General features: G+C 38.3%; 2 protein-coding genes across 8 annotated transcripts in view; both read left to right on the top strand.

Moving 5' to 3' along the window:
* Nucleotides 1–50: 50 nt before the first annotated feature.
* lap3 (leucine aminopeptidase 3) lies at nucleotides 51–7,617 on the top strand. The gene is made up of 13 exons (XM_017461388.3): nucleotides 51–272; nucleotides 1,576–1,697; nucleotides 2,024–2,078; nucleotides 2,648–2,753; nucleotides 2,997–3,156; nucleotides 3,383–3,550; nucleotides 3,631–3,789; nucleotides 3,880–4,004; nucleotides 4,153–4,241; nucleotides 4,333–4,435; nucleotides 4,643–4,722; nucleotides 6,093–6,205; nucleotides 6,745–7,617. Exons 1-13 carry the CDS (start codon nucleotides 183–185, stop codon nucleotides 6,929–6,931), a joined length of 1,557 nt encoding a protein of 518 aa, XP_017316877.1. The 5' UTR covers nucleotides 51–182; the 3' UTR covers nucleotides 6,932–7,617.
* Nucleotides 7,618–16,674: 9,057 nt separating this feature from the next.
* Nucleotides 16,675–27,020, top strand: part of rbm47 (RNA binding motif protein 47) — a 40,133-nt gene continuing 29,787 nt past the window's right edge. For 2 of the 7 annotated variants that reach the window (XM_017461381.3, XM_017461376.3), the window contains exon 1: nucleotides 16,681–17,010. The gene's annotated coding sequence lies outside the window, so the exon portion shown is untranslated. Of the gene's footprint in view, nucleotides 17,011–27,020 lie in introns of all 7 variants that reach the window. The other 5 variants (XM_017461384.3, XM_017461383.3, XM_017461387.3 and 2 more) reach the window with 3 other exon arrangements.

The raw sequence follows: 27,020 nt of genomic DNA, 5'->3' as shown, positions 1-27,020 counted from the left end.
CTATGTAAGAACACTATATAGTGCATTTAGTAATGGCTGCTACACACTTTCTAGTGCATACATGTTTCAAAGGAAGCTATTTAGTATTTTTTCCTCAAGACAACCTTCACTTGCGACACGAGTAGTTCTGTTTGAAGTCACGCTTGCTTTTGAATGTATGGTGACGGCTAAATTATCTAAAAATGTTGCCGAATTTGAGAAAAGCGTTAGTCTCTGGAATACAAAGATATAATTCTCGACTTTTTTCTGCTTCTCAAACGAGTGCCAGAAAAGTAAGTTTCACATTTTTATTAGTCATATAAAGAGATTCAGGCTCAAATGAATAAATATGAATCAGAGTGAATTGATATGAATCAGAGTGAATCAGTATGAATCAATGTTTTATAAATTTATAAATTTTATAAATATGAAGGTGTGAATCGATATGAATCTATGCGAATCAATATGTATGAATATGAATCAACATGTATCTTTGTGAATCAATATGTATGAATATGAATCAATATGAATCTATGTAAATCAATATGAATCTGTATGACTCAATATTAGGGCTGCACGATATTGAAGAAAAATGCTATGAGTGTGTCTAATTGAAATCACATTTAAATGTATATATATTTATGGATTTTTTTAAAACTGAAAATATCACCAACATGCATATTTCATATTCTTTTGAGAAAAAGAAAGCATTCTCTGCTGTCTGCGTCTCCCTAAAATTTTGACTTTTCATAATTTTTTAAGTATTAAAATTATTCAGTTATAACAAGCCCTTGTGTTATGCACATCGCAATATGTACATTTGTGATATTTCGATATATTGTGCAGCTCTAATCGATAACTAAGTCAGGCGGTGCCTACCTACCGAAAATCGATAGTTTTTACAGTTGTTACTAACTGTAAACATAACACTCAAAGTAAAATATTGCTGAACTTTATTACAAAAATAAACAGTACTGACTGTACCATGAAAATGTACTGTACTTTTTAAAAGAAAATAAATATCTAAACTATATTTATTATAAAATATGTATGTTTTATATTTGTTTGTATATATATATATATATATATATATATATATATATATATATATATATATATATATATATAAACAAATCTAAAACATACATATTTTATAATAAATATAGTTCATATATTTTTATATATATATATATATATATATATATATATATATATATATATATATATATATAGTGTGTGTGTGTGTGTGTGTGTGAACTTTTAACGAATATTAAAGTAAACAAGATATACATCCAAACTGAACCAAAAAGTAACACTCCAAATAAAAATAGAGACATCCACAATTAATTTAAAAATAAAAACACTTCAAATAACACAACAAAAAAATTAGTCAATGTTTTTATTTCGCCTCTAGAGGCCGCTCTCGCACTGTACTTTTTCATTTATTTATTTATTTTAAAAAGGTTTCCTTTTGAATCCTGAGGTTAAGGATAGGATTCATTTGCATTAATTAGCTGCATTAATAATTCTGTCAATGGAGGGTTCTCACATGGATTTTAATGTGTGTGTGTGTGTGTGTGTGTGTGTGTGTTCTAGGGTTTAGTTCTTGGGGTGTATGAAAAAGATAAAGACGACGACAACAACAGCGTGTTTCTCACTGATGCAGCTGCTGCGTTCGACAGATCCGTATCAGGAAAACTCCGTGAGGTTCTGTCAGTGTGAGTGTATCCTTCGATTCAATTCTTTACCTACGTAGCACGTCTTTAACAATAGATGGCGACAAAGCGACCACAGAACTCCGGCTGTACATTTAGATCTATCCCAGATGAACAACAGACATGAAGAAGAAACCTGTCTCAAAAGGAAACACCGGATATTGCGATTATAATGCGTTACTCTCGTACAAGTCGGATAGTATTAAGTGTGTTGAAAGGATGTTCAGTTTTGAGCGCCGTAGTCTTTAGGATTACAGCAGCGCATTGGCTGTTGACTGTTTATATACTGTATAAAGGCTGATTATCATTACGGACCTTTTGCTTTCCAGATCTGGACCTCCCTTAAAGAAGGGAAAGAGCCGGATATTCTACGGATTGCACCAGGTATCTATGAAATGTATCACTCCTAATACGTCTCATGCATGATTGAGTGTTGGTGGATGCGATGCGTCCAGGATAAAATGATCACCTTGTTGATTACTTTCCTATAACAGGATGCCCTATCCTCATTTATTTGTTGCCTGTTCAAATAATGATGGCGCGAAAAATCATTATTACCTGATGCGACGTGTGCCTTAAATATGTCTTACAAGATTTTTAAAAATCGGATTGTTTGCTTTTTGTAGCTTTGCTTTCTTTCGTTCTGTGACTCTTAATCAAACTGTATACTTCAAGAATACAGTGCCCTCCAAAATAAACACGCTATTATTAGGGTGTTTATTACTATTAACAGACACACCACTGGCAACCGTGTTGTTGCCTTTAACCACGTCCTGTTTCCCCGGGGAATCATTCTGAGGTTGCGCACATGTAAAAAAAAATAAAAACACTGTAAATGACAATAATTAATGTCTCTAAAATGTTACTTTTTACGTATCTGTCAAGTTCAGGACCCAAAGATATCGCTTCAATAACTTCTGTTCTGTTCTGTCTTGTTATTTCTTTTGTTACAGGACTTCCCGAGTGTAGCAGTAGTGGGTCTTGGCCAGAAAGGAGCAGGAGTGTGCGGGAAGGAGCACTGGGATACCAGCAAGGAGAACATCCGAGCGGCTGTAGCAGGTACACACAGCAGTATACGTTGAATCAGATTTATTTATTTTTTGTTAATGAGAGAGGTCAGATGAAAATGGCCAGACCTCTTAGCTGACAAGAAGGCTACCGTAACTCGAATAAACACTCTTTACAAGCGTGGTGAGCAGAAAAGCATCTCAGAACGCACGACAGCGAAAAACCACAGCGAGTCCAAGAGCAGGAATAACTGTAAGTATATGTCGATGACTGTCCGTTTTTTTTTTTTGACAGCGGGCTGCAGGCAGCTTCAGGACCTAGAGCTTCCACACGTGGAGGTGGACCCGTGTGGAGACAGTCAGTCAGCAGCAGAGGGCGCCGTGCTCGGTTTATTTGAGTACGATGAGCTTAAAAGCAAGAAGAAGCCCCGGGTCGCTCCACAGCTATACGGCAGGTACAGGAAGTCGTAGTATTGTGAGTGAGGAGTGTAAAATGGCAGGGTGTGCTGTTGTAGGAAAATACTCACCGACTCAAACCCTGAAGTCGATTCCATCGTGAAGTGTGTCGTTCCTCCTGTACAACAGCGTTGTGCTGTCGTGCTTTATATCCGTTTACGGTTACAGTTTAATACAGGTACAGTCTAGACGTCATTTCATAGGAGCCGTGTGTTAACTTTGCAGTGGAGATGATGAGGAAGCGTGGCAGAAGGGTGTTCTGTATGGAGAGGGGCAGAACCTGGCCCGGAGATTGATGGAGGCTCCAGCCAATCACGTCACGCCTACGGTTTTCGCCGACACGATCGAGCAGAAGCTGTCTCCCTTCTCAGATAAAGTGACTGTCCATAAAAGGTATCAAATGAAGCTGTGTGTGTGTGTGTGTGTGTGTATATATATATATATATACCGTAACCACCGTCTCATGTTCTCAGAGCCAAGTCGTGGATCGAGAGTGAGCAGATGGGAGCGTTTCTCAGCGTGTCCAAAGGCTCAGAGGAGCCCCCTGTCTTCCTGGAGCTGCATTACTCCGGAAGCCCAGATTCCACCCAGGCTCCTTTAGTGCTCGTAGGCAAAGGAGTCACTTTTGACAGGTGAAGCGTTTTACAAAGACGATAACGAAGTCTCCTTCGTGTCAAGCTTTTCTAATGAATTCTTTCATCCTACTCTATCCCATACCTCAGTGGTGGAATCTCGATAAAACCCTCCTCTGGTATGGACGCCATGAGGGCGGACATGGGCGGAGCCGCTACAGTGTGTTCGGCCATCGTCACGGCAGCTGCTCTGAAACTGCCAATCAACATCCTAGGTCCGCCCACATTATTTGGTCTTAATGTCAAATTTCTGGTCACGCATCAAGATTTCTGTAAACATCTTTTATTAGGACTAATAACCACTACGCTACTGCTTCTGTTCAGGTAATTAAAGGTTTCTTGGATTTTTTTTTTTTTTTAAAGCTTTAACGCCTCTCTGTGAGAACATGCCTAGTGGAAAAGCTACCAAACCAGGAGATGTGGTGAAGGCAAAGAATGGCAAATCCATCCAGGTATTCCTTTATGTACCTCAGACTGACCAGTGCTGCACAATTCAGAGTCAGGTAATGCACAAATGTGTTCATTTATTATCTGATCCGATAGGTTGATAATACTGATGCTGAGGGTCGTCTGATTTTGGCTGACGCCCTGTGCTACGCTCACAACTTCAATCCCAGGGCTATAGTCAACGCTGCTACTCTTACCGGTGTGTACTTGCTCACGCTTTTTCTCTCTGAAACACATATATATTTAGATGGCAGTTTATTAGGTACAAGTGCACCTGTGTGTGTGTGTGTGTGTGTGTGTGTGTGTGTGTGTGTGTGTGTGTATATATATCCGAACTCGTATGTTATCTGACTATATTTACAAAAATGCACTGCATAACTTCTGTAATCCTTCTCCATTTTGCCAGGTGCTATGGATGTGGCATTGGGTTCTGCCGCTACAGGTGTTTTCACTAACTCTGACTGGCTTTGGGAACAGCTGCATAAGGTAAACGTAGAAAAAAAATCAATCATTTGATGGAGGGGGGGGAGTCGTTTAGAGCAGCTGGCATGTTGTTAGACGTTGAGAGGACCAGGATAAACCCTCAGTACCCGCTCGCAAGTAGTAGTGACATATACACTTTTAAATCTAATGCACCTCCTGGCTTCTCCACAAGAGGGAGCTGAGTACCCATAAATCTTCAGCATTAAAGTCCCCATGAAATCAAAATTGAAGTTTTGCGACTTTCAGGACGGATATGTTAAGCCTTAAGGTTATCTGTAAGCTAGTGTGCTCCAAAACAATGACAATATTCGCATTTAGAAGATATATGCACAAACACAGATCAGCAATTTCGATGACATCATTCTGCACTTCAGCTTCTCATCAGATTTTCTGTCCAATCAAATGCGCTTTAGAATCAGAAGAGTCCCGCCACCGACGTTATAAAAAATATATATATATGGTGATAACTGTGAAGTAGGGCTGTGCGATGAATCGGTATCACAATAACATCACGATGCGAACGTTTCTAAACCGCGGAAAGCGGCAATTCTGTTCCAGCCGCACGCGTCACATTCTCACCGCAGATAATGGATCAAACGGAAGCCTGTCACTTTGAACAAACGGACAAGATTACAATGCTTTAGACACAAACTGCATCTTGCAACTGGTAGGTTGTTGTTTTTTTTAAATCTACCTTTAGAAGTACATTTTATAAGTGAATATTGTAGCAGTAATTTATTTATTCCATTTTCTTCATTTAATACCAGTTTCCTTAAAAATATTGCAAAATGACCTCAGACGTGTAAACTTTTCTCATGCTGAATGATTGATTTTGTCATGACCGTATATTATCCTGCTTATTACAAGGCTACCTATAATTGAATTAATATAAAAAAAGCGATTGATCGGTTTTGACGATTAATCAGCACCGATAACCGATCAGTGGAACTATTGTTTATTGGCAACCCCGTGAAGCATCCACTGTCGTTATTATACGGTACAAGAGCAGCCTCTAGAGGCGAAATAAAAACCGTCGCTGGCTAATTTTGTTGTGTTATTTGAAGTGTTTGATTCACTTTGGACGTCTCTATTTTTATTTGTTATTTGGAGTGTTACTTTTTGGTTCGGTTTGGATGCATATCTTTTATTTACTGTAATATTCATTAATAGTTGATGTCTATTAATACTTATATTTATTTTATTTTAAAAAGTACAGTACATTTTCACGGTACAGTCACTGCTGTTTATTTTAGCAATAAAATTCCGCAATATTTTACTTTGAGTGTTACGTTTGCATTCAGCATCAGATCTGATCAAACTGATCAGTTGATTTTCACCGCTGAATACTGTGTGTGTTTTTTTCGTATTTTCAGGCAAGTGTTATCACGGGCGATCGGGTGTGGAGGATGCCACTATTTCAGCACTACACCAGACAAGTCACAGAAAGTGCTCTGGCAGACCTGAACAATGTTGGAAAATATAGCCGGTACCCGTCCTTTTTTTTGGTTTTTGTTTTGTTTTTTTTATACAAGCATTGCGTTCTCACTTGTAGGCTTTCATACTCTCTCTCTCTCTCTCTCTCTCTCTCCTCTGTCAATCACAGCGACACTAGCCAATCGCAGGCGTCTCTGAGTTCATGTATGTGGAAGAGAGTAGATAGCACTTTGATAGCAGGAACTAACTTGTCTCATGTTAAATGTAAATAAAAACGGATTTTAAAAAAAACGTGACATGTCATTTGTTAAAAGTGAAACATTATAATTGTTGGAAAACTGCTGTAGTACAAGAGGAATGAAACTTTCGGAGGTGTTAAGAATAACTCACGTTGGGCCTCATCACACCTCATCAAACAACTAACGTTGTTTTATTTTATGATATAACAGATAACAGCACCCCTGCTGAATTTACCTGAAATTCTTGCTTGTCTACACTTACTGTAGCTTCACAAAAGTGAAATTTGTCACGTTTGCAGTCTTCTTGATTTTTTTAAAATGTTTTTTTTTTTTTTTTTTTATGTCCGAGCAGCTCAGGTGGAGCGTGTACAGCCGCCGCGTTCCTGCGGGAGTTCGTAACAGCCAGTCACTGGGCTCACCTGGATATTGCCGGGGTGATGTCGAATAAGGATGAAGTTCCCTACCTGCGGAAGGGGATGTCCGGGAGACCCACGCGGACGCTCGTCGAGTTTGCTGCTGCCTTGGCCTCCGAGTCTTAAAGGGATCTTTGACCTCTTGGACCACAGGAGCGAAAGGGGTTAATGTTCCGAACCGCTCTTTTGCCAGCGAAAAATGTCAAATTCCCAACATTTTTGTGGAACAATTTTGCAGGTTACCAATCACTTAGTAGATCTTGAGACCTTGGTCTTCCTCAAAGTGGTGGATGATGATGATCCTCCCAAAAATTATTAGTGGGTGTTTTTGTATGTAACACGTTTTTGAATTTCAACCAAAACCCGGTTGTTTGTTTCTTTGTTGTTGTTTTTTTTCTGTTTTCATCTGAAGGTTTTTCCCAGGCTGCCTCACATTTATCAGCAAATACACCATATATACTGTACTGCTCCTTTGCTGTGCTTCCCTATTTAATGATTGATTGTTTTGGTTTTTTTTGTGTGCAGCTCATATCATCACTGATTCAAAAAGCTCTTAGTATATACAGTTAAAGTTAATACTAAGAGATCAACACCATTTCAATGATCAGTGCTTGCATTCTTACATTCAGACGTTGGTCTTCAAGTCACCTACCTGTTTAAAAAAATTCATTAAAAAATTTCAGGATGCAGTAACTGAACTTTTCTAACAATAATGCCCTTGTGAACGCATCGTGAAAGTATGTTTGTAAGATACAAGGATGGAATTCACACCAAGTACCGTTTAACCGTCAAAATAAACGTATCTGCGTTAAGTTCTTGCGTGACATCATTCTTTTGTATTATTTTCCAGCGTGTTGTCCAAATCGGGTGAATGTTTCGCTTTTTTTGCAACTTTTATTCGGTTATTCATTTTAAAGCATATTTCTTCGGTCAGTAAGAAAGATCACGTGACCGGACGCGCTGTTTATAGGAAATGAATGACCACGTTCAGACCAATCAGAATTGAGTTTTATTTCGTTTGCTATAAAATAACTGAAATATTTAGTTTTGTAAGAACAAATGAAGGTGAATTTCTAAATAAATAAAATGACCAGCAGATGGCAGTGTAAAGACAACCTGATTACTAATCCAGTGTTCATGCACAAGGAACACGTTCTAGATGTTGAAGGCTCTTAAATGCCGTGTGTGGGTGCAGTGTGTGTGTGTGTGTGTGCGTGTTGCTTAAAGACATTGTTCTGGCAAGTCACACCATAAGCCGATGGGGAATTTGTGCAATAAACTGTTAATCTGTAGCAAAGCTAACGCAGAGATTTAAACTCACACACACACCTTGGTATGGAGCTGTAATTCGTGCTCTGTCCTATAAACAGTAACACAATCACTGTGAGGAAAGATATTTATTACACGTATTGTATAAGTGCACATTATTAATATTTATATAATTTAGGAAATGTTGACTGATTCATAGTTAGGGTTGTGAATGAGTTTCGGTTAAACAGCTTGTAAATTGGAAGCAAATGAGAAGTATGATGATTTTTTATTTGTTTTTTTTTAAACTAATCACAAGTTCTTTAGTGCATTTGAGTCATGAACTTGTGTGTGTGTGTGTGTGTTTAAGTTTAATCAGCAGTCCCTCATAGTAACACTCCCATTGTTCAGTAGTGCAGGCAAAGGACAAGGCCACAGAGATAAATATATTTTTTTGGCCACACTGTTTTTATGTTTTAAGACAACAAGTTTTGTGGTCAATGACATCCGATAACTGCTCTACTCCACTTTTGTGTGTGTGTCTGGGGGGGGGGGGGGGGGATTTTTAATAGTCACATGCTGCGTGGTGCACATTTGCCTCGACTGTTGGACTTGTGTGTGTGTGTGTGTGTGTGTATGTGGCCGCTTTACATTGGTTTGAAACTGATTAACATTCTAACAGTCACTCCCTAATCCGGATCCCTGAACAGTACGAAAGCACACGTATAATCCCAGTAGTGACTTTATTATAAAATGCAGCTCGGACCGTACGCTCTACACACTGTAGGAGTGTAAACCTCACGCTTCAGACCGATACAACACGTCTGTTGTCGATTGTTACACCCCTGATACGCTGTGTTAAAACATTACAGACAGGTCAAACAGAACGGGCGATTATTAAGGAATACGTATACACGATTCTGATATGTACAAATACACATACGAATAAAAGGAGCACGATTCAGACTGTAATTACCAATTACATGAGAAAAATACTGTCGTGTTTTAGAGTAAATTTACTCTAGAAAATGTAGTAGAATTCCTGTAGTACACTACACACTATAGTGTTCTTGAACCTTACTGTAGTAAAGATAAAGACTATAGTAAATTGCAGTGATATGTGGTCATTTGTTGGGGTCATTCTACTATAGCTGTTGTGGTATCTCTAATATAGTAAACGTTTGTAGTACATTATAATGAACGCTAGAACACACTATAGTAACGCTAATATTTAAAGCGCACCTATTATGGTTTTTCAAATATTACCTTTCATGTAGTGTGTTATATATGTCGCTGTTTGTGAATGTAAAACGGCTGCAAAGTTTCAAAAATCAAAGCGCACGACAGACAGAGTTATCGACTCAAATGAAGGAACCGATTCTGAACGGCTGAATCGAGTTGTTAGTGATTCCAGACTTTACTTCCTGTACTAATACATAGGTCTGTAACAAAAAGCCCCGCCTCCTGTCTTCATCGGCTGCTCGCTGACAGACGGAGATGAAACTCGTTACGGTAGGGGGCGTGTCCTGTTCAACACACCATAGACCAATCACAACAGACTGGGACATCTGACCAATCAGAGCAGAGTATGCTCTCTGAAAGGAGGAGTTTAGAACGAATCCTTTAGAACGGATCATTTAACGAGTCGTTTGTGACACTGGGGGGGGGGAAGGTAATGTAATTTAATTTATGAGCAGTGTTTTTTGACCTCGGATGCGTGTAAATCTATTGTATGTGACCTTTAAAACAAAATTAGGCACGTTTCAAAACCATAATCGGTGCACTTTAAAACACTGTTTATCTATTCATTATAGTTAATACTGCAGTATGGTTTAGTATATATTAACGAAATAGTAAATACTATAATATACAGTACTACAGTATACTATAATCTATTATTTTTTCACTTAGGGAACATTCATGCATGCACAATTGTCCAGATGTGAAGCTCATGGGACAAAGAAAGACCACATGACCATGCTTGTGCTATGCATTTCCTTCATTCAAACTTAGTACCTCCCTGGTCAGGGTCACGATGGTTTTGAAATTTGGGGGGGTGTTCTAGATTCATTCAAAAATACCACAGGCATGTACATAGCAATAACAACTGCTTGTCTCGAGCACATCTGGAGTTGAGACTAGTTATGAACTGGGGTGATGTAGCTGTAGTCCAAATACACCATACTCCTTTTCTACAGCTGAGTTTTTCCCAATGGTTGTGTGTGTATGTGTGTGTGTGTGTGTATGTGTGTGTGTGTGTGTGTGTGTGTGTGTGTGTGTGTGTGTGTGTGTGTGTGTGTGTGTGTTTGTGTTTGTAGGGCATACTGTTAAGGTTCATTATATATATATATATACACACACACACACACACACGCACACACACACACAAATAATATATATATATATATATATATATATATATATATATATATATATATATATATATATATATATATATATATATGTGTGTGTGTGTGTGTGTGTGTGTGTGTGTGTGTGGCCTAAACCAGACATAATATCTATACATATAGGGCATACTGTTAAGGTTCATATTATATATATATATATATATATATATATATATATATATATATATATATATATATATAATATGAACCTTAACAGTATGCCCTATATGTATAGATATTATGTCTGATTTAGGCCACACCCACATATGCTTTAATTAGATTACAGCTATGAATTTTTGGGTTGCTAAACAGGTATAAATCATGGAATTAAATAAATGAATTCTGTCAATTTATGGATGATTTCATACCTGTATTTTATAACTTCATAATAAACGTGGTTTGAGTACTGCTCTCTCGTTTTCTCTCTTATCCATTATACTCACATTTCTGTCAATTTTATTAAAAATAACACCATGTTAATTTATATGAAACAAATTTGTTTTGGTGCTTAAGAGAGAACCCTCATCCATCCATCTTCTACCGCTTAGTCCTTTTCAGGGTCACAGGGAACCTGGAGCCGATCCCAGGCAGCATCGGGCACAAGGCGGGGTACACCCTGGACAAGGTGCCAGTCCATCACAGGACACAACCACATACACACATTCACACACCCATTCATACACCACGGACACCTTAGACATACCAATCACTGGGGAGGAAACCGGAGTACCCTCAGCACGGGGAGAACACGCAAACTCCGCACATACATGACCCCAGCGGGACTCAAACCCCGGACCCTGGAGGTGTGAGGCGAACGTGCTAACCACTAAGGGAGAACCCTTAAAGGAACTGTGTACAGAAGTGCCGACATCTACAGTTAATATCTCTTTATATGTCTCAATCTCTCTTGCCTACACATGTCTGTCTTCTCTGTCTCTCTCTGTCGGCCTGTCTGCCTTTCTGTCTATCCGTCTGTCTTTCTCTATGTTTCTCTCTCTATCAGTTTGTCTGTCTGTCTATATGCCTCTCTCTATTAGTTTGTATCTCTCTCTATCAGTTTCTCTCTCTGTATCAGTTCGTCTCTCTATATGTCTCCCTCTCTATCAGTTTGTCTCTCTCTATTGGTTTGCCTATCTCTGTTTTTCATCTGTCTCTCTCTGTGTCTGTCTCTCTTTCTCTTGTTATGTCTCGCTGTCTCTTTCATACTCACTCTTTATCTCTGTATCTGTTTTCCTTTCTGCCTGCCTTTCTCTCTATCTCAGTCTCTCACACTCACTCTTTCTCTCTCTGTTTTCCTCTCTGTCTGTCTACCTCTCTCTCTCTCTGTTTTCCTCTCTGTCTGTCTGCCTCTCTCTCTCTCTCCCTCTGTCTTTCTGTCTCTTTCACACTCATTCCATCTCTCTGTTTGCCTGTCTCTCTCTTTCACTCTCTCTCTCTCTTTATGTTTTGCTTTTTGCTGCGTCACGACTATTCTAAAGCATGACGCAGTAATTAGAGATGCTCGAGGCATGTCATTTTCTTCCTACCTTTTCGGTGCGTAAAGAAGGAAACACCCTGTTTAAAGAATTTAAGAAGCATTTCTTTTCTCTCTCTCTCTCTCTCTCTCTCTCTCTCTCTCTCTCTCTCCTTCTCTTCTCCACACAGATATCCAATGTGAATAGAGAATTAGGGTGTGTTGCAGGTATTGTAGAGGAATAAAAGATCTTTTCTACAGGGCATTTGTCACGTTCTTATCAAGGCTTTGTGTAGTTTACACAATCTGCTTATTCCTTCAGGGGGAACAAAACCAGAGCCGAAGACTTCAGGGTTCAGGGTTTTGGGGGTCTCGCTTAAGGATTTTCTCTAGCAAAGTTGAGATTTGAGCCAACGCTCCTTTCTCCACACACTCTAATACGTTAGCGTTTCTATAGTAACAGCTTATTTACAGAGACTTTAACGAGGGATGCTCTTCATAACCTAACACCCGTTTTAAACAAACAAAAATGCGTAATCATTGAATAGTTTTCCGCGAGAAGACGTTTATGTAACATTTATGGAAGGAGTCTCCAGTGTCAGAGTTTCATAACAGTCAGATTCAGGAGAGAACAGAGCATCTGGTGAGGGAACGCCTGTTTCTAGCTGCTCTAACAAAAGCGATATCAGGAACTCACTTGTTTCTGCGGCATTCTACGACATGAACCCTTTGAAAATCGACTTAAAATTTACAATCAGTATAAACGAATGAATTATTTTATCACTACAAGTCTAGTATAAGATTATTCAGGACACTGTTGGGCAGTCCCTCTGAGATTTTGCGATCGCAGAAATTTACGCAAAATCAAGGAAACGCCACAATATTCGAAGGAGCTTGCGATTTTTCAAAATTAACGCAGGTTTTCTGCAGATTCGGGCCGAGATGCGTCACGTGACATCATCACGACGTGCATTCAGCGGAAGTCGTCTTTGATTCACGTGCATCGAACATCACACCAAACATCGCTGCGAAAAAGCACGCAAAACAATTTCGTGCAACTGCGATTTCAGCAATTCGAGTAGATTTCCGCAATAAAAAAAAACACACACACAAAAAAAAATCTCCGCAAATTGCATCGCAAGTTTTGAAAAAAGCCGCAGCAGAATCGAGCGTTTTTGGCTGCAGTGATCACAAAGAAAAAACAAAACTCTGTAATCCTGTACGGACTGACTGAGTTTCTGTGTGTAGAGTATCGTGACTCTGTGGCCCTGTGACACGAGTGCGTTTTCATTTTAAATCGTTCACTGCTAAGAATGCTGCTAAGAATGACAACAAAGCCAGCAAAGCTTGACGTTCTGTCTCCGTGTTATTGTGTATACAATCAAGGTAGCGTAATGGTCATATAGTAGGGACTTGATGAATCAGAGAAGGATACGCGATGATCCAGAAGATCCAAACAAGGGCGAATGTGGGAAAGCCACGCCTTCGTTTTCAAAAGTCTTTGTTTTGGTCTGTTTACACTGAAACGCAAGCCTGGAGTTTTCAGACAAAAACGGGGTCTTCAGCGTTTCCAAAAGTCTCCGGAGTAGTGCAGATGACAGGCGTAACCGTAGCAACAGTTATGCGTTTTAAAACAAAAGCGCACTCATGTAAACAGGGCCTGTGTTTAGCTGCAGGTGAGCAGGGCGATGGGAAAGGCGGAGGAGTGTGAGCCCCCTGCTGGCCAAACAATTCACAGCTCTCCACAAATAACACTGGTACTGAGACACCACCAAAACAGGCACAAATTACATTTTTTTGCCTCTGTTAAAAAGAGTTAAATGGAACTATAAATGGGAAAATTATGACGTGTCGTTCATTGTAATGTTATAATGGTTGTACTGGTTCACTGTGTATAAGAGGCATAATGCACTTTGGGATGTACTTCAAGTTATTGGAAAATTATCGACTTCAGGGTAGGAACAGTCAGGTCAGTCGTTATTTATTTTCCTATAACACACACACACACACACACACACACACACACTCGAGTGTTTTATTCCTTACTTAGTGATGGTTTGCTCTTGATATGCAGTGCACTGATTCTACAGTAGGCTGCGTGTGTTGAAATACGTACAAATATAAACAATGTCAAATATTTAGTCCGAAACAAACAGCAAGAAATATCTGAAAGCTGCACAATGTTTAAAAATCGTAATACTGTATTGTTATCTGAGGTTACTTATCATAGTGTCATAGTGGAATTAATTGTAAGTGTTACTTTTGGAGTACTGACTTTCACAAGACGCAACACACACACACACACACACACTTTATGAAGGTCAGGGTGAACTGGGTAAAACTGTTATTTTGAGGTTGGGATGACTCAATTTTTACTTCCTACTTCAGAAACACCAAGTTTGTGAGAGAAGAAGTAAGTGTGTGTGTGTGTGTGTGTGTGTGTGTGTGTGTGTGTGTGTGTGTGTGTGTGTGTGTACAGCGGTGCTTGAAGGTTTGTTAAAAATGGTCTATATTTCTACATAAATACAACCTAAAACATCATCAGATTTTCACACAAGTCCTAACAGTAGATAAAGAGACAGTTAAACAAATGAGACAAAAATATTGTACTTGGTCATTTATTTATTGAGGAAAATGATCTAATATTACAGATCTGTGAGAGATATGTGAAAAGTATGTGAACCTTTGCTTTCAGTATATGGTGTGACCCCCTTGAGCTAAATGTTTGCAGTAACTGTTGATCAGTCCTGCACATCGTCTTGGAGGAGTTTTATCCCGTTCCTCAGTACAGAACAGCTTCAGCTCTGGGATGTTGGTGTGTTTCCTCACATGAACTGCTCGCTTCAGGTCCTTCCACAACATCTCTATTGGATTAAGGTCAGGACTTTGACTCGGCCATTACAAAACATGAACTTTATTCTTCTTTAAGCATTCTTTGGTAGAACGACTCGTGTGTTTAGGATCGTTGTCTTGCTGCATGACCCACTTTCTCTTCAGATTCGGTTCACAGACAGATGTCCTGATATTTTCCTTTAGAACTCGATGGTATAATTCAGAATTCATTGTTCCATCAATTATAGGAAACTGTCCTGGCCCAGATGCAGCAGAACAGGTCCAAATCATGAAACTACCACCAGCATGTTTCACAGATTGTATAAGGATCTTATGCTGGAACGCAGTGTTTTCCTTTCTCCAAACATAATGCTTCTCATTTAAACCAAAAAATTCTATTTTGGTCTCATCCATCCATAAAACATTGTTCCAGCAGCCTTTTGGCTTGTCCACGTGATCTTTAGCAAACTACAGACGAGCAGCAATGTTCTTTTTGGAGAGCAGTGACTTTCTCCTTACAACCCTGCCATGTACACCGTTGTTGTTCAGTGTTCTCCTGATGGTGGACTCATAAACATTAACATTAGCCAATGTGAGAGAGACTTCAGTTGTTTAGAAGTTACCCTGGGTTCCTTTGTGACCTCGTGGACTATTACACGTCTTGCTCTTGGAGTGATCTTTGTTGGTCTTCACTCCTGTGAGGGTAACAACGGTCTTGAATTTCCTCCATGTGTACACAATCTATCAGAGTGTACATTGGTGGAGTCCAAACCCTTTAGAGATGGTTCTGTAACCTTTTCCAGCCTGATGAGCATCAATGAGGTCCTCAGAAATCTCATTTGTTTGTGACATCAGACACTTCCGTAAGCATGTGTTGTGAAGATCAGACTCTGATAGATCCGTGTTCTTTAAAAAAAACAGTGCGCTCACTCACACCTGATCGTCATCCCATTGATGGAAAACACCAGACTCTAATTTCACCTTCAAATTTACTGCTAATCCTAGAACTTCACATACTTTAGTCACTCACAGATATATAACACTGGATCATTTTCCTGAATGAATAAATGACCAAGTACAATATTTTTGTCTCATTTGTTTAATTGTCTCTTTATCTACTTCTAGGACTTGTGTGAAAATCTGATGATGTTTTAGGTCATATTTATGCAGAAATGTAGAAAATTCTAAAGGGTTCACAAACTTTCTTATTTTATATATATATATATATATATATATATATATATATATATATATATATATATATATATATATATATATATAGTAAGTACCAATATTATTAATGTTTCAGTGTAAAAGCATGATTTTGTCATGAATAGTCTGAAATTAGTGCTTTCACTTAACCGTGTGTGTGTGTGTGTGTGTGTGTGTGTGTGTGTGTGTGTGTGTGTGTGTGTGGAATGCCGTTTTGGCTGTTGTCCAGGCTGAGCGAGGATAGTGTTTCCAGTGCAAGTACCTGGAAGCATTCTGGTTTGGTGAGTTTCTGAGCAACACACACACACACACACACATACACACACACACACACACAAAAGGAATTAGTTGTACCGACCAACCCAACCAAAATGACATGAAACTAAACATTTCCTGGTACTGTATGTTTCAGGCTTGTACACACACACACACACACACACGTACACGCACGCACGCACACAGACAACTCTTCCATACACTTAGTCTTTTTTATTATTATTCATTCTTTTCTCTTTTTTTTGCAAGAATTTATTTATTTATTTATTTATTTTTCTAGAACTTCTTTCCTCCACTAATATTCCTTCTTCATTCCTCTTTTATTGTTTTTTTTGTTTCTTAATCAGACGAGAGGAATGTGCAGATTATGTCAGTGAGAGGCAGGTACTGAGACTAGTGCTAATTACTCTCTCTCTCTCTCTCTCTCTCTCTCTCTCTCTAGTCCTCCACCCAGTCTCTCTTGTCCTCCCTCTCTCTCTCTCTCTCTCTCTCTCTCCCCCTCCTTCCATTCTTGTCAGAGGAGAGAAGTGCGAGAAGGAGCGTCAGCACAGACGGGGAAGCGAAAGAGTTCAAGAGACAGAAATCAAAACACAAAAAAAGAAGAAGAAGAAGGAAAAGAGACGTACGTGATTTTGAAAAAAAAATAAACAATAAACCTCTCCTGTCATCGGAGCTCGGTTTGTCACACGACTGAGAAGAGAGGGGGATGATGAAAACGGCTGGATTACGCCGCTGCTGAACGAGACGTCGACTTTGACAGCTACTGAACGTTGCAGGTGCGACACTCACCTTCTCTTTTTCCTAATCTTCTTCACTCTGGTTTCTCTCTCGCTCTCTCTCTCTGTCCCTCTCTCTCTCTTTAGCCACCTGCTTTTCTTTCTCATGTTTTTTTCTTTTCCGTGCAGATGGTGCCGAAGCCCTGATGAGTCTTTTGACCTTATTTATTATGATAGTTACAAAATGACCTCTCTCTCTCTCTCTCTCTCTCTCTCTCTCTCTCTCTCTCTCTCACTTTCTTACTGTCTTTCAGTTTTAAAGTATGAGTCCCTCAATATTGTGAAAACTGGGTTGAAAGTTTCTCTGTGTGTGTGTGTGTGTGTGTGTGTGTGTGAGAGAGAGAGAGAGTTGTGTATTGTGAAACTGCACTCAGGGGGTGTGCTGTAATTTAATGTGTGTGAAAGAGTTGGGTTTCACACACTGAGATGGCTCAATCGAGAAAAGAAGAAAAAACGACAGAATGAAAGAAGGAGAGATGGAACGAGCCCTGATCAGACAAGTGTGACCTTGGACTTTTCATTAGTTTTTTCCCCCATATATATATATATATATATATATATATATATATATATATATATATATATATATATATATACAGTCCAAAAAAGGACAGTCCAAAAAGAATGTGTCTGTGCATCTACTTTACTGTATGTATATGTATGTATATATAAAACGTAGCCTTCGTATGTGCATCCACATGACGTAAGACCCACCTGTAACTGATTCCACTATAAATGTGGCACAGCGTACAAATTTCTTCAAACGCTTTATCATTGTAGCAGTACATCCTCACCTTTATACCACAACGCTGTGCTGTCGAATTCTCCAATCTGATTGGTCGGAAAGTGTGGTGTCATTTTTCTCTGACAGCAGCTCTGACAAAACTATTTGTGTTAATGCTGTAATTCGCTCTAATATGTTATCGTTTCTATAGTAACAGGGTACGGTGGCTTAGTGGTTAGGACGTTTGCCTCGCACCTACAGGGTCAGGGGTCGAATCCTGCCTGTGCCTTGTGCGCATGGAGTTCTCCCCAGCGCTTCGGGGGTTTCCTCTGTGTACTCTGGTTTCCTCCCCAGTCCAAAGACAGGTGTTTTGGGCTGATTGGTGTTTCATAGTGTGTGATTGTGCCCATGGGTTAGCACCCCCATCCGGGGTGTCTCCAACCTATACCAGCCCCAGGAGTCTCCAGTGTCAGAGCTTTGTAACGTTATGCTCTCGGAAATGGAACGTCCCGTTCTTTAATAAATTAAGTGATCGTTTTCTCATAACAGCATGTCCCTGAGTGTTTTATTCCTTACTTATTGTTCAAACAAGGAAAATATACTGTCGAGCAAGTGTTTGAGTTTCAGTCCTGCTGTGTGTGTGTGTGTGTGTGTGTGTGTGTGTGTGTGTGTGTGAGAGAGAGAGAGAGAGTATATTTGAGTAAGTTCGTGCTGTTGGGTAGAGGTCAAAGGTTATAACCAAGAGGCAGCATCCTGCTGCTAAGCATTATGGGGGTTGTAGTTTTAGAAAACTTGTGGAAAGTGAATAAGTGTGTTTTGGATGGTTCGCTCCGAGGGGTGTGTGTGTGATCAGGTGACTGTAGGAGTCAGTGTCTTTAGTGTAAATAGTGCATTTAAAAATGTGCACGGATGTTTGTTTCATAACAACTTGAAGGAACAGGGTATGTGTGTGTGTGTGTGTGTGTGTGTGTGTGTGAGAGAGAGAGAGAGAGAGAGAGAGAGAGAGAGAGTGAATGTGGGAGTGTGATCTGATTGGCTGAGACCAAACCTGTTTCTACTGTCTCTATTTTGATGCTTATCAGTTCTCAGAAGTCAGCATTTTCATGTGATTTTCCTATTGTTTGTGTAGTGATAGAGTTTTGTGTGTGTCTATGTGTGTATGCATGTGTGTGTGTGTGTGTGTGTGTGTGTGTGTGTGTGTGTGTGTGTTACATTTAAAATGTTCTCAAACAAAATCTACAAAAAATGGCACCCTTCAATCTGATCGGGCCGCTGTTACGGGACGCAAGTTTAGGTCCAAGTTGTTTTATTTACTTCTTGTGACAAATGCACAAACATATGTGCCCTAGCACACACACACACACACACACACACACACACACACACACACACATACACACAATACAAAGGGACAGAGAAACACTGAGGTCACTTTTCCGTCTCAAGTATTTTAGTCATATGATTGATCATGTGACCTCCCCAGCATGACTTTAACCCTGACAGACATCTGGACGGCTGTGTGTGTGTGTGTGTGTGTGCATTTTTGTGAGAGACAGCAAGACAGAAACAGGATCTCTCCTCTTTCCCTTCTGCTTTTCTTCCCATCACCGTTTCTCTCTCTCTCTCTCTCTCTCTCTCTCTCTCTCTCTCTCTCTCTCTTTCACTGACACACACACTACATACCTGCACTCTCTCTTCACAATGACTGTATTCTTCCTCTGGACCAGAGAGGTGTGTGTGTGTGTGTGTGTGTGTGTGTGTGTGTGTGTGTGTGTGTGTGTGTGTGTAAAGTAGACCCCTCCTCTCTATAGTGTGATTGGTGGTGAGTTATTAGGGGAGGAGCTGTTTGAGGTTAAATTCTGGGTACATACACACACACACACACACACACACACACACACACACACTGTTTTCTCTTCTTTGTCTTACTTATGATAAAATTGGTACATTAATATTGTACTAAGTTTATTAGACGTATTTAGGTGTACTTCCTGGATTTATTCCACAAACGTATACGTTTCTGGCGCTCGTCTCACAGTGTGTGCTACACACTTCTACTCAGTTCTTGAGCCTTTTGTAGCTTCACAATTTTTATGTGGCCCAGATGTCCTGTTCCCTCAGTAAGTCCATGTAACTTAAAAAAAAAAAAAAAAAAAAAAAAAAAAACTTTATTAATTTACAATTTTCAATATTTTACAATTAGTTTTTTATTGGTTTGTTTGTCTGTTTGTTATTTTTCCCATAGAATTAGCACATCCGCAAAGTGTAGTTGACTACAATCGGCAGTATGCTAAAGATACATGGACATTCTAATGAGTTACATTAAAAAAAAAACAATTACTAACTTTAATCATTTACTTCCAGTCTATAATTTGTGTAACAGGGTTACACTTACAAAGCAACCTCGTTTGAGAGTACCACAATATTACTGAAAATAAATACTGAAGAACAAAAGAATTTTCTTTTCTTCTTCACGTGATCTTCAGGAAATTTGTACGATGTAACTTCCTTTTGAAAGTGTGCCTTCTGGAATGTTCCAACTATTTCCTAGAGGTGAATGTGAATGTGTTCAGGTAACAGGTTTGAGTGAATGTTAATTAAGTAAAATATAAATCTTTCATAACCTAATAGTCGATTTTCGTTAAGTTGTTTATCTGAAACACGCACGGAGGTCGTTGTGAAGGAAAACTTACCTATGTTTATGTAAATAACTTTTATCTTTACTTTACATATAAAGTTATATCTGCAGGACACAAATAGCATCCCAAAGGTTTCACCTGCTATACTTGAGATACACTGCAAAAAAAAAGTGACGATATCTTAAATAAAGTAAAAGTTAGTTAATATTTCTCATTATGAGATTATTATATACCAAGTATAAGAATATTAAGCCTATTTGTAGACATAGTTACTAATTTCAAGCTTAAACTCTTGAATTTTATTTATTTATTACAATATTTTGACAGATAATTTAGTTTTTTTTTCTATTCGCCAATACCATACAGAAAGCTTCAAGCTTAAAATGAGTAAATATATTTAGAAATAGGCTTAATATTCTTGTATTTGTTTAAAAACAGTCTAATACAGATAACTGTAAGTTGAATTTGCGTATATTCAAGATAGTTTTACTTGCTAAGAGATCATTTTCTTTTTGCAGGGTATATGATCATTTGGCTACATTCGAATGAAAAACTGCATAAATATAACCCATTTACGTAGAACTTAACTGTGGTGGGTTCACGCAGCTGACAGATGATCAGTGTTGCAGCTTGCTCACCACAATTGTGCAATATCAGCATGATTCAGATTAGTGGCAAATTTGCAAACCACCACATCCATCTGTTAGCATAAGAGTACTTCCACATATGCAGCGTTTAGACTGTTTGAATTGACTCCTGGTGTGTAAACATGTGAACGTGTCCTTAAAGGGAATGTTACCTCTATGACTTTAGAACAGTATTTCAACTGTGTGGAATTTTAAACCAGCCACATTTGTGCACTTAGGGAATGTTTTACACCTATCAGTCCATTTGTTGAGTCGGAATCAAATATCAATCGTTTGATTTCACACACAACTAAATGTGCCTAAAAGAAACTCTGGCTGAGCTGTGCGTGTATCTAGAAACTTACCTTTATACGTAATTTCCCTTAATTCATAATTTACTTTCTATAATTTGTGTAACATGGTCGTCAATACCACAAGATCACTGAAAATAAGGAAAAGGATGAGAGAATCAACTTCCTGTTGAACATGTTACTTGTGGAATATTCCAAATATTTCACATTTCAATGTTTCAGTACTCCTTTCAGTTTGTTTATTGTTTCGTTTTGTTTGAATTTGCACTTTGATTTGGTTTCACACATAACTAAATGAACCATTAACAGCTGAATGGCTGAAACGCAAATTTCTCATAAATCTCTTCCATTCGTTGGTCAGAAATATTACGAAAAAAGGTCAACAACATAATCACAAATAGACATAAACACACACACACACACACACACACAATGCTCAATAAATGGTTAGATAATTCTAAAATTAGGTAGGTTAAAACATTCTGTGCATCATATTCAGAGTTTATTTACTCTTTAAGTTTGTTGGTCCAAATCTCCAGAACTTATCACATTTCTGCAGTTCTACAGCTCTGCCCTTTGGCTCAATTGATATATTTATCGGATATAAGAAGTTAAGGAACGACATTTTTGATCATTAAAATAATAAATACACCTTTAAATATGTAAGAAAAGACATTGTAGTGTGCTGTTATAGGAAAATAATCATCAACAGGGTGGTGTGATGTGGCCCGACATGAGGTGAAGTAAATGTTACCACCGTGAAGTTGATTATTTTCCATTAAGAGTATGCCTTGAAGCATTTCCTCTTATACCACAACAATCGCTGTTTCCAACGGTAACAATTTTGTATTTGTTAGTGAATGAAACAAGTTACGTTATAGCAGACAAAAACAGTCATTCCCTCGCAGAAATTTCATCTTCTTTTTTTTTTTATCGCTCATGATGTTATCCCTCCGTCCTCAAGACTTTACAGCTTTACCGCTGACTGTTACATAAAGAACCTGCATTGAGAACCTTTCTGAAAGGGAAAAACACATCAGGGTTTGAGTCAAATTCAGATCTCTTCAGGGCCCCATTTCACTGTACTATCTCAAACCCAAACCCCAAAGTGAGATTTTCTAATAATGTGTCCCCACATGACCTGAAGGATTCACACATGCTGTCCCAGTCAGAGCAGAGCAGCTGTTTCATAAGTGAGGAGGACAGAAAGCCCGACTTTTCACCTAAAAAAAGTTTCAATCCTATTGCACTGCATTTAATCAATCTGTTATTTATAATGTCATTTAATTCGTTATGATTTCTTTACTGTTAAGTTGCTTTCTCTTGTCAATCTTGTGTGTGTGTGTGTGTGTGTGTGTGTGTGTGTGTGTGTGTGTGTGTGTGTGTGTGTGTGTTGAATTTAAGATGTATCAAAGAAAACAGAAAGAACACACTGGGTCTCTGAACTGCAACAATATAAAACACACTGTGTTTTCTCACTGCTGATCACACACACACACACACTGCATATTCACACAGTATATTCACAGACACACTGTATATTCACACTCACACACACACACAAAGGCACAGAAAAGGACACACATAATCACAAATAGACACACAGATATTCAAATATATACCATATATATATACATAAATACACACAGAGACGTGCACACACACACACACACACACACACACACACACATACTGTATATTCACACATTCCCAATTACACAGACACATACACACACATACACACACACAAACTGTATATTCTCTCTCTCACACACACACATACACACACACACTGTATATTCATACATTCACAAATACACACAAAGACACACACATCATCACAAATATACACACACAGAGAAAATACACAGAAAAGGACACACATATAATCATAAACAGACACACAGATATTCACATATATTCACAAATACACACACACACAGACACACACGCGCACACAGTGACACTCAGACAAATCCACAGAAAAAGACACACACATATACACACATATTCAAGTTCACACAGAGACACAAACACATTCACCCACAATGACACACAGACAAATACACAAATAAAGACACATACATGTTCACAAATACACACAGAGACAGACACACACACAAATCATCAGATGACCTTGACTCAACAGGTTATGCTGCACCATCAGACATATTTCCTGGCTTGCTGTAATCAAGTGACACTAATGTGAGTGTGTGTTTTAAATAGTACATTTAAGGCTGGAGTTCAACCTGATTTTCCAGTTTCAAGCTTTAAATAATGCAGTGTCTGACAAAACCTCAAGTGTCTGATGCACACACACACACACACACACACACACACACACACAATATCTTACATCCTATTCTGTGGTTCATCTTTCCCTGATAGTCCACCAATGCTTTTTATTCATTCATTATAGGGGCGGGGACTGTGTGCTGCTATGACAGTAATAAGGATATCTGAAATATTTATGACGTTAATGTTGCACTATTTCATTACAAATAATGACACCATACAGAAGAATTTTCCGGGTGCGGCACATCCCTTTAAATATGGATATACTGTTAAAGAACAAGCAAACCAGGTGGAAATCGGAGATACCACCCCCTCCAAAACTATTGGAATGGCAACGTCAGTTCGTTGGTTTCTTTTTTGCAGTAGACTGAAGACATTTGGGTTTGAGATCAAACGATGAAGATGAGAAGAGAGTTTAGAATTTCAGCTTTTATTTTCTGGTATTTATATGTAGATGTGTTGAATGACATAGAACATAGCACAGCTTGTATCAGACCACCCAATTTGTAGGCGAACAAAAATATTGGAACACGCGACTGACAGGTGTTTCTTGTTACCCAGGTGTGTCCTGTTAGATTGATTGTTTAAACAATGAATAGCTCTGAACATTTGCTCTTGGTTTTAACTTTCAGTTTCACCTGTGAAGACTGCGTTTGTTGTTAAAAAGGATAAACCAACATGAAAATCAGAGAGCTGTCTATGGGAGAAAAGCAAGCAATTTTGAGGGAGAAACGACAAGGGAAATGTCCCCCTGAAACAAACAACAACAGAAAGAAGCTGCAGTAAAAGCATTGCAAAAGAAGAAACCAGCAACTTGTTGATGTCAATGTGTTGCAGGATTGACGCAGATATTGCAATCAAGGGATATGCAACCATATATCAAGTGTTATTGACTTTAATTTACTTCAAGACATTTCTGTTCCTATACTTTTGCTCGCCTAAAAATTGGGTGATCTTATACAAAAGGTTCTATGTTTTATGTTGTGTAACGCCAGGAAATATAAGCTGAAATCCTAAACTCTTGTTTCATATATCAGATCTTTTGATCTCAAACCCAAATGTCTATGGTGTACAGCACAAACAAATGAACCGGCCTTGCCGTTCCGATAGTTTTGGAGAGTGTAAGTGTATTCGAACCGGGTTTTGCTAATAGAGTGATTAGTTTTTTGTAAAACAGCACGGCTCGGAATGCAGTTCCGGCCGTTACACGAGCGATAGGTTTATATTAACGCACTTCTTCTAATACATTATCATTTCTATAGTAACAGATCACACACAGGGACTTATATAGTAGACGTTCCATGCGATCTAAGACTAACAATAAACACACGTTGTTGTTTAACAGAGAAAAATGAATAATCGTTGACGTGATGAAGTTTTTTTTTGTCAGGGGACGTTTAGGGAATGAGTACATTGCTTAAGGAATGTATCCTTGCTTCTGGACGTTATAATGAATTGTTCGCTTGAAATTATCATACCATTCCACCTTTACGTCATTCCTTTGTTTATACAGCAAATAAGCCCAATGTGACCGAGATCTGAGGTGTGATGTAGCAAAGTATAATTACTCTCTTACTGTACTTAAGTCTGATTCTCAAGTATCTGTATTTTACTTGAGTTTTTCTTTCACCAAATAGTTTTACTGTATACTTACTACATTTACACCATAAACACTACATCATTTTTTTCCCACTATAAACACTACATCAGTACATTTCAACTATAAACACTACATCAGGGGCCTGTACCATGAAGCCAGTTTAGGTGGTTATCCAGGTAAGTTTCAGTTTAGTTTGTGCCAACCCTTGGTTTTAGGTACCTTGAAAGTGGCTCTGCTTTTACCGGTGTTCACCATAGTAACTTATGACTAACCTGCTCACAGCGGTACATTTCCTCTATAAACACCACATCAGTACATTTCCTCTATAAACACTACAGCAGTACATTTCCTCTATAAACATTACATCAGTACAGCTACACTATAAACACCACATCAGTACATTTCCTCTATAAACACTACATCAGTACATTTCCTCTATAAACACCACAGCAGTACATTTACATTATAAACACCACATCAGTACATTTACACTATAAACACCACATCAGTACAGTTACACTATAAACACTACATCAGTACATTTCCTCTATAAACACTACATCAGTACATTTACACTGTAAACACCACATCAGTACATTTCCTCTATAAACACCACATCAGTACATTTACACTGTAAACACGACATCAGTACTTTTACACTATAAACACCACATCAGTACATTTACACTAAACACCACATCAGTACATTTACACTGTAAACACCACATCAGTACAGTTATACTATAAACACCACATCAGTACATTTACACTGTAAACACGACATCAGTACTTTTACACTATAAACACTACATCAGTACATTTACACTAAACACCACATCAGTACATTTACTGAGTTACTCATTTACAATGAGTGATTGTACTAAATCAGAACCTTAAAAAACTTCAAATCTCAAAAACGCAGATTTTATATAATTTAGGCCTAAAGTGAAGCATCCAGTATTGTCCGGGAAAAGTAGACACAACTTTACGAAACACACCACAGAAAAAAAATGATTTTATTTAATGTGACATGTACATATATAAGTCAAATATTTAATAATTCCTATTCAACTTCACAGAACGAGACCTAACACTCATCACTGTAATCTATGAATCTCCATGTACGCTATGTATTTATCCAAACAGATTCTGATATATTGTGGCAGCCAGCAATTAGCATTCAACTAGCTTGTATGGTCAGAGTTATAATCATGCTAGCTAACAATTGAGAGATTAGGAATAGGCTTAGGCATGTTAGCCTTGGTTAGCCTTAGTTAGCCTTAGTTAGCCTTAGCTAATGTTTCCCCACATTTCTTGTTTAAAAAAACAAAACAGATAATTTACCATCACTAACTAAAATCAAGTAATCAAGTAAAGTTAAGTAAGTTTAAGAATTTATACGTTTCTATGGAAGAATTTGAAGTTGAAACTTTTACAACTTTCACTTGAGTGAATAATTTTCTTACTTTGGTCACACGTGTAAATTCACACGGACAATAATAAAACGATTTGATTTTAAGTTTGAAAAGAAACACAGCCATTTAATAATACTACAAACCTGAAGCGCTCACAGCTCTCAGTAAGTATTGTGCACTTAACAGTACTTTATTCTTTATTATTCAGAGTATTTTGTTTTCAAATCCTACATCACTAAGTAATATATATTTGTTCGATTATGCGTGTACACGACTTTTCTAGAAATGCGACACTAATGATTGTACCGTTTTTAAAAGAAGACTTTGCTCCTCATCAAGGCTTGTTTACACTTTAGTCAAGCTGACCTTGTTTTATGGCTTACCCATAATACTCATGGTG

This window comes from Ictalurus punctatus, chromosome 29, assembly GCF_001660625.3.
Source record: "Ictalurus punctatus breed USDA103 chromosome 29, Coco_2.0, whole genome shotgun sequence".
In the NCBI taxonomy this organism is placed as follows: domain Eukaryota; kingdom Metazoa; phylum Chordata; class Actinopteri; order Siluriformes; family Ictaluridae; genus Ictalurus; species Ictalurus punctatus.
This window is presented reverse-complemented; position numbering and strand designations above follow the sequence as displayed.